The sequence below is a fragment of the Armigeres subalbatus genome, chromosome 3, assembly GCF_024139115.2.
Source record: "Armigeres subalbatus isolate Guangzhou_Male chromosome 3, GZ_Asu_2, whole genome shotgun sequence".
NCBI lineage: Eukaryota > Metazoa > Arthropoda > Insecta > Diptera > Culicidae > Armigeres > Armigeres subalbatus.
The window spans coordinates 348,959,629-348,972,061 of NC_085141.1; the positions used below are offsets into that span (position 1 = coordinate 348,959,629).

Sequence of the window (12,433 nt, forward strand, 5' to 3'; positions counted from 1 at the left end):
GCTGAGAGACCTGTGTCATCTGCAAACAAAGATTTTTGACACCCTGGTGGTAAATCAGGTAAGTCAGAAGTAAAAATGTTATACAATATGGGCCCCAGTATGCTGCCTTGGGGAACACCAGCTCTTACAGGTAATCTATCAGATTTAGAATTCTGATAGTTTACCTGCAGTGAGCGATCTGATAAATAATTTTGGATCAGTTTAATAATGTACAGAGGAAAATTAAAATTCATCAATTTTACAATCAAACCTTCATGCCAAACACTATCAAATGCTTTCTCTATATCAAGAAGAGCAACTCCAGTCGAATATCCTTCAGATTTGTTGAGCCGAATTAAGTTCGTAACTCTTAATAACTGATGAGTGGTTGAATGCCCATGGCGAAAACCAAATTGCTCATCAGCAAAAATAGAATTGTCATTAATATGAACCATCATTCTATTTAAAATAATCTTTTCAAACAGTTTGCTTATTGAAGAAAGCAAACTGATTGAGCGATAACTAGAAGCCTCAGCTGGATTTTTGTCCGGCTTCAAAATTGGAACAACTTTGGCATTTTTCCATTTATCTGGGAAGTATGCCAATTGAAAACATTTGTTAAATAAATCAACCAAAAGGATAAAGAGCTCTCAGGAAGTTTTTTGATAAGTATGTAGAAAATACCATCATCACCCGGGGCTTTCATATTTTTAAATTTTCTAGTAATAGATCTCACTTCATCCAAATTAGTTCCCAACGAAGGGTCAAAAACATTATCTTGGTTGAGAATGTCTTCGAAGCTTCGTGTAACCTGATCCTCAATTGGACTAGTGAGACCTAGACTAAAATTATGGGCACTCTCGAACTGCTGAGCAAGTTTTTGAGCCTTTTCGCCATTTGTTAATAAAATTTTTATTTCCCTCTTTAAGCGCTGGAATTGGCTTTTGAGGTTTTTTAAGAATTTTCGTTAATTTCCAAAAGGGTTTCGAACTGGGATCCAACTTCGAGACATTATTCTCAAAGTTGGTATTTCTCAGAATAGCGAAACGTTTTTTAATTTCATTTTGCAAATCTCGCCAAATAACTTTTAAAGTAGGATCGCGAGTTCTTTGGTATTGCCTTCGCCTCACATTTTTAAGACGGATCAGTAGCTGAAGATCGTCGTCAATAATAATGGAGTTGAATTTAATTTCACATTTAGGAATTGCAATGCCTCTGGCTTCGACAATTAAATTTGTCAAAGATACGAGAGCATTATCAATATCACTTTTGGTATCGAGAGGAATTTCAACATCAAAATTCCTATCGATATACGTTCTATATAATTCCCAATCAGCTCTATGATAATTAAAAGTAGAGCTGATTGGATTATAAATGGCTTCTTGTGAGATTTCAAATGTCACAGGAAGGTGATCAGAGTCAAAGTCAGCATGAGTTACCAATTGGCCACACAGCTGACTTGAATCCGTTAAAACTAAATCAATTGTAGAAGGATTTCGACTGGAAGAAAAACAAGTTGGTCCATTGGGATATTGAATAGTATAATATCCCGCAGAACAATCTTCAAATAAAATTTTACCATTGGAATTGCTTTGAGCATTATTCCATGAACGGTGTTTGGCATTGAAGTCACCAATTACGAAGAATTTAGATTTGTTGCGAGTCAGAATTTGAAGATCAGCTTTCAACAAATTCTTTTGCTGCCCATTGCATTGAAAAGGCAAGTAAGCTGCAATGAAGGAAAATTTTCCAAAATTTGTTTCAACAGAAACTCCCAAGGTTTCAAAAACTTTGGTTTTGAATGAAGAAAATAATTTATGTTTGATACGTCTATTGATGACAATGGCGACCCCACCACAGGCGCTGTCAAGACGATCATTTCTGTAGATAAAATAATTTGGATCTCTTTTAATGGAGAGTCCTGGTTTTAAATAAATTTCTGTTATAATGGCAATATGCACATTATGAACTGTTAGGAAGTTGAATAATTCATCTTCCTTACCCTTTAGAGAGCGGGCATTCCAATTTAGAACTTTCACACAATTATTTGGATCTATTGAAACGGAGTCCGATAACAATTTTTGTGTGTACTTTATACCAACCTGAACAGCTTCAGGAATGGTATTTGCTTTGAACATTGCATCAATCATGTGATGCAATTGTTCAGTTAAAAATCAAAATCGGAAGCAGTCATGCTACCTGAATCGGCAACATGACCATTATTTCCCGTTGGGACATGGGTATAAACCTCATTTTGAGAAGAGAAATTTTGTCTACCAGCAGCGATGTTTGCATACGTAGGTACATTCGAAAATTGGAATTTACTGAAGTGCTTGCTACCCGTTGACGAGCGGCAAAATTTGTTTGTGAATTGTGGTGGGTATGAATTGCTCGACCGGTAACCGGTTTCGAAATTTGAGCGTTTGAAAATTTCTACCCGTCGAATCTGGGATCCGATTGGAATTTCCGTCATCAATTTTGCACGGAATTCAAAACTTTTGCGTGAAGGGCATTCCCAGAAATTGGATTTATGATTGCCCCCACAGTTTGCGCACTTAAATTTATTGGAATCTTCTCTCACAGGACATTCGTCCTTGGCCTGAGAGGTTCCACCACAAATCATGCATTTAGCATCCATGTGACAATGTTTGGTTCCATGACCCCACTTTTGGCACTTACGGCACTGGGTAGGGTTTTGGAAATTTCCCCAGGCCTGCGGAAATGTTCCCATGTAACACGGACATGAGACATAATACAGGCCTTTTCCAAACTTTTCATATTATTTAGTTCACTTTTGTTAAAATGAACTAAATAAAATTCTTGAGAAATGCCCTCTGGGAAGTACCAGAATGGGATTTCTTTTTCATCTTAATTACTTGGACTGGTGAAAATCCAAGTAATTGAGAAATTTCAATTTTAATCTCATCCAGTGATTTGTCATCACTGGGAGACCTTCAAGACGACTTTGAACAATCGCTCAGTTTTGTCGTCGTATGTGAAGAATTTATGGCGCTTTTCAGTTAAATAGTGAAGAAGACGTTTGCGATCGTCAAAGGATCCCGGCAAAACGCGGCAGTCACCCTTCCTAGCAATCTGAAATGAAACCTTGATCCCCTGAAGGTTACTCAAAATCTCATTCCGGAAGCCAGAAAACTCGGCAACAGATACCACAATTGGCGGAATCCTTTGCTTTTTCGCATGAATCGAATCACCTGGGCTAGAGGTAGATTCGATTTGCTCAATTTCATCATTAATCAAATCGAACTGATTGCTCAGTTCGATTGGAGAAGAATTAATTCCGATATTAGAGTTAGAAGGAATATCTGAATTCTCCAGCTTCCTTCTATTTTTTCCGCGCTTGGGCAGGACGGTCTTGAAACCTTGTTTCTTTGAAGGAAGCGGAGAATTCAGAGACTCCCTTCCTCTTGTTTTTGTTAATACTCATTGCTGAGCGTGGAGACGTGACCTTCTAAGAGGTTTTTCCCAGAACGGTGTCCCTGCAGGATTACCACCGCTTGTCGGAATTTTACTTCCGCAAACGGGTCCAACGTAAAACGAAGGCACGGGTCCTTGCAAAGATCGTAACGGGATCAGTGGGTACAAATAGCGCTAAGAAGCACCGTTGAAATTAAAATAGCTTCGGGTAGTATTAAAAACTTCCTTCCGCAAAGAGAGAAAGAACCGCACAGCACGAAAGCACGATGCGGTCTGAGGCATCATCAACTCTTTTCCATTATCCAGAGCAATCGCGTATATTTAAAGAAGGAATGATCTCCTCCCTTTTTGCATTGCACCGAGCAAATGCGTGCGTTAAAAGAAGGCATAAGCGTAATATAAAAGGAGGCATCATCAACTCTCTTGAAGGAATGATCTCCCCTTTAAAAGAAGGCATCATCAACTCTTTTAAATTACCCCGAGCTATTGCGTAATTTGAAAGAAAGAATAGTCTCATCTCCCCTTTCGCATTGTACCGAGCAAACGCGTGCTTTAAAAGAAGGCTCATATCACGCGCTTCGCCTTAGCTCGAGCGACCGTTTGATTTAAAAAAGTAATGCGAACGAAAATTCAATAAAATAGAATTACTTTTACTTTCACTTTTTGGGGAATTATGCGTTCTGAGGAATGGTTCATTTCATTTATTTAGTCTACATCTAAATAGATAACACTGAATCAATAATTTGACGCCACAATACACGGTTCGAGGCCGCATCTCTCCATCCTCGGATACGCCCCACGCTCGCCAAGTTGTTTTGCACCTGGTCTGCCCATCTCGCTCGCTGTGCTCCACGCTGTCTCGTACCTGCCGGATCGGAAGCGAACACTATCTTTGCAGGGTTGCTGTCCGACATTCTGGCAACATGTCCTGCCCATCGTACCCTTCCGGCTTTAGCTACCTTCTGGATACTGGGTTCGCCGTAGAGTTGGGCGAGCTAATGGTTCATTCTTCGCCAACACACACCGTCTTCTTGCACACCGCCAAAGATGGTCCTAAGCACCCGTCTCTCGAATACCCCGAGTGCTTGCAAGTCCTCCTCGAGCATTGTCCATGTTTCATGTCCGTAGAGGACAACCGGTCTTATAAGCGCCTTGTACATGACACATTTGGTGCGGTGGCGATTCTTTTTCGACCGCAGTTTTTCCGGAGCCCGTAGTAGGCCCGACTTCCACAGATGAGGCACCTTCGTATTTCACGACTCACATTGTTATCAGCCGTTAGCAAGGATCCGAGGTAGACGACTTCCTGGACCACCTCGAAGGTATCCCCGTCTATCATAACACTGCTTCCCAGGCGGGCCCTGTCGCGCTCGGTTCCGCCCACAAGCATGTACTTTGTCTTTGACGCATTCACCACCAGTCCAACTTTTGTTGCTTCACGTTTCAGGCGGGTGTACAGTTCTGCCACCTTTGCAAATGTTCGGCCGACAATGTCCATGTCATCCGCGAAGCAAATAAATTGACTGGATCTGTTGAAAATCGTACCCCGGCTGTTACACCCGGCTCTCCGCATGACACCTTCTAGCGCAATGTTGAACAACAGGCACGAAAGTCCATCACCTTGTCTTAGTCCCCGGCGCGATTCTAACGAACTGGAGTGTTCGCCCGAAATCTTCACACAGTTTTGCACACTATCCACCGTTGCTTTGATCAGTCTGGTAAGCTTCCCAGGGAAGCTGTTCTCGTCCATAATTTTCCATAGCTCTACGCGGTCTATACTGTCGTATGCCGCCTTGAAATCTACGAACAGATGGTGCGTTGGGACCTGGTATTCACGGCATTTTTGAAGGATTTGCCGTACAGTAAAGATCTGGTCCGTTGTCGAGCGGCCGTCAACGAAGCCGGCTTGATAACTTCCCACGAACTCATTCACTAATGGTGACAGACGACGGAAGATGATCTGGGATATCACTTTGTAGGCGGCATTAAGGATGGTGATCGCTCGAAAGTTCTCACACTCCAGTTTGTCGCCTTTCTTGTAGATGGGGCATATAACCCCTTCCTTTCACGGTAGCTGTTCAGTTTCCCAGAATCTGACTATCAGTTTGTGCAGGCAAGTGGCTAGCTTTTCCGGGGCCATCTTGATGAACTCAGCTCCGATACCATCCTTACCAGCTACTTTATTGGTCTTTAGCTGTTGAATGGCATCCTTAACTTCCCTCAAGGTGGGGGCTGGTTGACTTCCATTGTCCGCTGAACTGACGTAGTCATCTCCTCCGCTGCCTTGACTTTCAATGCCTGTACTCTCAGCGTCATTCAGATGTTCCTCGTAGTGCTGCTTCCACCTTTCGATCACCACACGTTCGTCCGTCAAGATGCTCCCATACTTATCCCGGCATATTTCGGCTCGCGGCACGAAGCCTTTGCGGGATACGTTGAGCTTCTGATAGAACTTGCGTGTATCTTGAGAACGGCACAGCTGTTCCATCTCCTCGCAATTCCGCTTCTTCCAGGCAGCGTTTCTTCTCCTGAAAAAGGCGGGTCTGCTGTCTCCGCTTCCGTCTATAACGTTCTACGTTCTGCCGGGTACCTTGTTGCAGCGCGACCGCCCGCGCTGCGTCCTTCTCCTCCAGAATCTGTCTGCACTAGGGACGTTCCGATATTTCCGATATATCGGAATATCGATATTTTTGTTTCGATATCCGATATTTTTGTATCGATATTTTGCTTTCAATATATCGGTCATATCGATATTTTTGCTTTCGATATCGATATATTGAATCAGAACAAAGTAACACAAGAATAACAATTTCGTTGTATTTTGTGAAAGAAAATACTTGGAAATGAATCCGAAATGCAGCATTTTTAATGGTTTAGAAGATTTTTCTCGGTAGCGCGGATGGTGTGAGGTGTGCGCTGCCGTCACAAATAGTTTTGGCAACTCGACACTCGGCGTGTTGTGCAACATCTGTCATGCCGCTGGTCCTTGAATCCTAATGCGAATAATTCAATTATATATTTGACCTGTTCCTACACACATAAAATAAATCGCCGATTTCTGTGAAATTTCTTTATTAATCTTTATTTAATTTTTTTTAACGAGACTTTAATTTACAGATTTTCGGTTGTTTTGACAGTTGAACAAAGGAAAAATCGCAGAAAATTTGGTGAAATAATTACCGAACAGTTCTGCGAATTGAAGTAAAATTCACCGAAATCTATTAAATGATTTGAGTGTGTATGATAAATTAGATAAATTAACTTAAAGCATTAGAAAGGTATTTGTGGAAATGGAAATTTAGAAGAATTGGAAAACATACGAAAATTTCCTTTAAAATAATGTCCCGTAGGAGTTAAAGAGAATTTCCTTAAAATATTTCTGATGAAAGTTTTGAATTTTTTTCTGATGGAACTTTTTGCGTTAATTTTAAAGAATGCCTGTAAAAATCGAAGAGAGTTTCCTGCCGAAATTCAAGGGAGTTTCATGTGAAACAAAACGATGATTTCTCGTGAAAGGAGAGGAGAAATACAGAAAAAATGGAAGTGGAAGTGGAATTTCAGCAAATTTCTCGATTGATCAGTTGATTTTTTCGAGTAAACGGAAACTAGTGAGGTCAGCATCATTCCAAAAACGACGCCGCTACCGGTTAAAACTACGCCGCTGCCGATGATTATTGGACAAACACACTCTAGAAGCAGATTGGATTAAGTAATAGAAAAAAAGTCATTTCTAATAATTATTGTTAAGAGGTACTACGGTAATACGATAGTAGTTGAATAACCAAATATATTCTAAAAAATTTCATTTTCTAAATATCATATGATATTCCGATATATCGATATTTTCATTCCAATATATCGGTGATATCGATACTATGATTCGATTATCGTATCGAATCAAATATCGATATTTTGAAGTATCGGAACGTCCCTAGTCTGCACTCTTCGTCGAACCAATCGAACCATTCATTGCGTCGTTAATGGCTGCTTTAACTGTATTCCAGGCTCCAGCAGTCCTCAAGAGGGGCCCCATCGAGCTCACCCTCTTCCGGAAACGCTGCACAGTGCTTCGAACGTATGCAACTACGGGACAAAAATCATAACTTACATTCTACACGTTTTAACTCAATGGTGTCTTTGGGAAAATGATTGTAAACTAGTTTTTCTACTATGTGCATTATTGACCTATGTTAAATTGATAATTGCATTAGTGGCGTAAACGCCAAATTTCATAACATATAATACGCTTCGTATAATCGAGATCATTTTGGGAAAATTGTCATTTATGATAAAAACAACTATTTGCGTAATTGACCTATGTTGAACAGATAATTGTATAAATGCCGTAAACGCCAGATTTTACGATATGCCTCAAAGAACCAGGATCTTTTTACGAAAAATATGTGATATGATAATGTGGTATGATAACAATTTTTATTACAACAATTGACCAATTTCCAATTGATCATCTCATAAGTGACGTAAACGCCAGCTCTCATGTTTTATACTATAGAATCAGAATATCCTTAGTAATGATTTGAGGGATTTTTTTTAACGACGGTATCAGAAATCATTGGAACTTGTTATATTTTTTTTCAAGTTCGTTTATTTGGTAGGCTCAGGCGTGTATAACTCTTTACGGAGCCATGGCTCTTTGTGATATGTACAATCATATGTGCATATCATCTTATTATGAAGTTAGTAACAGAGGGGTAGAAGCCAGCGTACTCGTGGTGACTGAGATCATCATCAAAATGAAGGATCTTGAACATGGCCGCAAATTTGACCAGTGGATAGTGTTGTTTTCAATGTCGATAATTTTCATTGGAACTAAACTGCCCATGATGTCATAGTTGACGTATCAACCATTGCACTTTCGCAAGTATTTCGAATAATTCAGGGACAAACATCGCAAATTTAAAACATTTTAACCCGTAAACACTTAAGTGATGGTTGGAATAAGCAGCGGTTGAATATTCCTTATAAATGCTTAAATTTGCTGACATTTCGAATGGTTGATACGTCAACTATGAAATCATGGGCAGTAGAGCAACAAGCAGACTCTCATCTGAGCTCTCATCCTCCGAAAATTTTCGTTTGTAGGTGCTATGTCCTATACGTCCATCAGAACCCTATTTCCATACAAGTTTCACCGTCCTTGAGCTCTCTACCGAAAATTTCTGCATAATGCTTAGGGAAGATCCATTAATTACGTAACGCAAAAATTGGGAATTTTCAACCCCCCCTCCCCCCTATGCCACACTTTTTGTATGACGCGTCTGAACTTTTTGTATGGGTTGTCACACTTCACTGGACCCCCCTCCCCCCTCTTAGCATTACGTAATTTGTGGACGTTCCCTTAGCGAGGTACAATTCATCATGTCTTGCAAATTAACCTCAGCGGACGTTTCAGACGCGGAAACCTGTTTAGGAATGATTTTTTTCCTTTTCCTTTTTCAACGCGTAAAGGCTAGGAAGCAGATTTGCATGCACCTCGTTTAAAGTACTTTGAAGCAGATTGTACTTTCTGTCGGACAAATTCAAGTCAATGTACAACGCCAGTACTTGTGTCGCTGTCATTACCTTTTCATGATTTGCGCTTGAGCTGCTGGATATATTGGTTCATTTTTATTGATAAGGTCTTCAACACGTAATTTCTTGGTTTTATTCGAACATTCCTGAAACAATTTTTGAGGTCTACCCTTCGCGATGTTGAATGAAGACTTGGCAATTCCTTCAATATTTACTTTCGGATTACGAGGAAGATTTACCAACGAAGACAATCAAAGAGTTTTGCATCTCGAATTTCTCGGATGATCGAAAGCTCTTTATCCATTTTTGATCAATTCTCAAACAAAAGATTTTGCAAAACTGCTTTAGTTCTTTCTCAAGTTTCTCTGAGAAATCTTCTGAATTATATAAATCAGACAGAAACTTCAACACACGAGCTTATCGTTAGGACGGATCAACGGAAAGCTATTGTTTGTCTATATCCATGTTATTGAGCGCAAGAGTATCATCTAGAAAATCGTTAACAGCTATTAATAGAGCAAATAAGAGCAGCTAGAATCACTTCCATTCTCTTAAGAATACTATAAGTGAGATCTGGTGCGATTGTTTTGATGTACTTTTTTTTTGCGATGTGTTTTGATGTACTTTTTTTTAAAAGCTGTTTAAAGTTGTAGATTATTTCTTCCTATATAACTTCATGCCCAAGACTTGGAAGCTTCACTTATCACAATGATCGAAATATGTCCCACTGAAACACATTGAATTGGATCTTACTTACTTGATTTTACGCTTTCCATATCGATTTTCACAGTGAAAGGTACCGTTCGAAAACTTAGGCAATGAAAAAGATGCTTTTCACTAACAGATGATAAATCATCCACTTTCAGCGATGGAAATGTTTACAAACACGAGTTGTTCTGATCGTCCCAGTGACCTCACAAAGATACTAATGCGCATACAGCATAATTGAAACATATGTTAATATCATGGTCTACTTGATTCGACTAAATACGAGAGTCGATTTTTCCATTTTTGTCCAAGGGACACAGCACTGTGGGACGCTTACCTTCACGTAATGGACCACATCTTTGTACGATGGTTTGATCCTATTCTCATGTTCAGCACGATGGACTGAGTTTTCGGATCAAATTGCATCTATTCGATGTTGGACGGAGTTATTCTTGATCCCTCGTATTTGATCCGTTCAAGTCAGAGTTCCTTGAGCGTTTGCTAGGATCAGATTTTTTAAACGGCAATTGGACAAGTTGAAGGGCTTCCATTCGACTATACCCAGTTGTTCGGGTAACATTGATTCCATCCTCAAATTCATCGTCGTCATCAAAGTTATCGTCATTATTCGCGCCATCGTTATCGGTGTTCAGGATGGAGGATGAACAGGAGAGATTGTCGTCGATGGATTTACTTTCGAGCTGCATCTCCTCTTCTTTGTTCATTTCCGATTTGGATCCACTCATGGTGTAGCTAATAATTAGGTGTTAGACTCATGATATACGAATGCAAAAATGGTAACTTGGCTGAGAAACCTCGCGGTTTATAACTGTGGAAGTGCTGTATGAGCACTGAGCAGGGAGGCGGTATTGTCCCAGTGTCGGATGTAATGCCAATAAGAAGAAGAAGAAGAAGGAAGGACATGTTTTATCTTTTCCCGAAAGTAATGGACTTCCACAAGTCCCAAGGACATTATAGTTGGGAGTGGTGGTATAGTTAGCATAAGGGAAAATAAAACTGCTTTTGATTCGTTGATCTACAAATATATATATAATCAATCAAATTTTGCGTGAATTTGGTAAATGGACTGCGTCATAGATGCAGTAGATATTATCATGAATATCATTGTCTACCACAGAACCCGGTTTACCAAGCGTAGTGGGAGCTAGCATCCTGGAAGCTAACATGCGAAACGTGAGCCTCCGGGGCGGCGGCGGCGTAGGTCAAGGTCTTGGCGGCAACCACTGGTGCAGCATGAGCGTACACAGACTGCGTGGCAAGAGTGTTCAGGTAGGTTGGCTGCTGGACGACGGTATTGGCGTAGACTGGCTGAGCTACAACGGTTTTGGCGACGGCTGGGGCAGTGTATGCAACCGGAGCCGAGTGGTGGACGTAGGACTTGGCGTAAGTGGCTGGAGCGGCAACAACGGCTTTGGTGTAAGTTGGCTGATGCACGTACTGAAGGGCAGGCTGAGCATAGGAGACAGCTTGGGTGGCAAGAGGGGCGGAGTAGTGTACCGCTGGTTGGGCGTAGGCTAAGGTCTTGGCTACTGGTGCAGTGTAGTGGAGTGCTGGCTGAGCATAGGCCAAAGTCTTGGTCACCGGGGCGGCGTAATGGACAGCAGGCTGAGCATAGGCCAAAGTCTTGGCCACCGGGGCGGCGTAATGGACAGCAGGTTGAGCATAAGCCAGAGTCTTGGCTACCGGAGCAGCGTAGTGAACGGCTGGTTCTGCGTAGGTCACCGTCTTGGCAAGCTGAGCTGGTTCGCTTCGGGTGAACGAGCTGTAGCTGACGGCTGAGGCCGGTGAGTAGTGGGCCGTGTGGTGAAGATCAGCTTCTAGGTAAGCTGCACTGGAACAGGCCAGGACAGCAAAGATAACAACCAGCTGTATTAAAAACAATGAGAATAAAGTCATAAATTAGTCAATATGACTAGAGATAAATGAATGATTTAACAACAAATAATGAAATCATAATTGTATTTTATCGTTGATGTTATTTTTCGAAGCATGAAAATCTTCTTTTAATTTTCTAAACACCGCTTCAAGAATTGAGTTGATCACTTCGATTATAATAATACCAATCCATCGAACTAAGATGTGAATAATTTGTTTCAGATTTGACTTTTTTCTCAGATTTACTTAGTCTTAAAACTTCACTGCTTGCGATATTCTTACGATTATGAAACACTTTCACATCTTCTCATTAACATGTTTTATTATTATTTTATCGTAGTAATTTTGTTCATAGGTTACATATGATTTTTTTCGACGAATTTCTCAAATGTGTGATATATTCAAAATCAAACTAATTCCTTTCTGCTGTGCACATCATCTGCAAGCTTTTTCGACACTTTACGAATCACCGAGCTATCTTCGCTCTCACCTTAAATGCCATTATGTAACTGGAAATTTGACCTGCAACGAACCGATTCAAACCAACTAAACTGCACAGAAGCAATGACAATATTCTGCACCGTGAGACAAATATTTATATGAAAAATCTAAACTTCAATTTCGAACCAGCTGCACGGTGACACGTGTTGGCCCTAGTCAATAAAACAGGACGACCTTCCGCTTGTTCGCTCCGATGGGGTAGGAGGATAACAGAAGTGGGAATTGAAATCTAAGATCAGCTTTTACACCGGTTACAAGAAATCTCACTTCTTTTACGGAGGCAATTTGGTTTGACCTAAGATGCAAGTTGAACCGCTTTGCAAGAGAGTCATAACAGATCGATTGGAAGTTTCACACTTTTAGAGTTTTAGTAAGTTCTCCG

General features: G+C 40.7%; 1 protein-coding gene across 1 annotated transcript; it reads right to left on the minus strand.

Annotated features, from left to right (window-relative positions):
- Nucleotides 1-10,675: 10,675 nt before the first annotated feature.
- Nucleotides 10,676-12,193, minus strand: LOC134223033 (cuticle protein 16.5-like). The gene is made up of 2 exons (XM_062702171.1): nucleotides 12,041-12,193; nucleotides 10,676-11,541 (listed from the first exon to the last, which is right to left on the minus strand). Exons 1-2 carry the CDS (start codon nucleotides 12,050-12,052, stop codon nucleotides 10,801-10,803), a joined length of 753 nt encoding a protein of 250 aa, XP_062558155.1. The 5' UTR covers nucleotides 12,053-12,193; the 3' UTR covers nucleotides 10,676-10,800.
- Nucleotides 12,194-12,433: the final 240 nt, after the last annotated feature.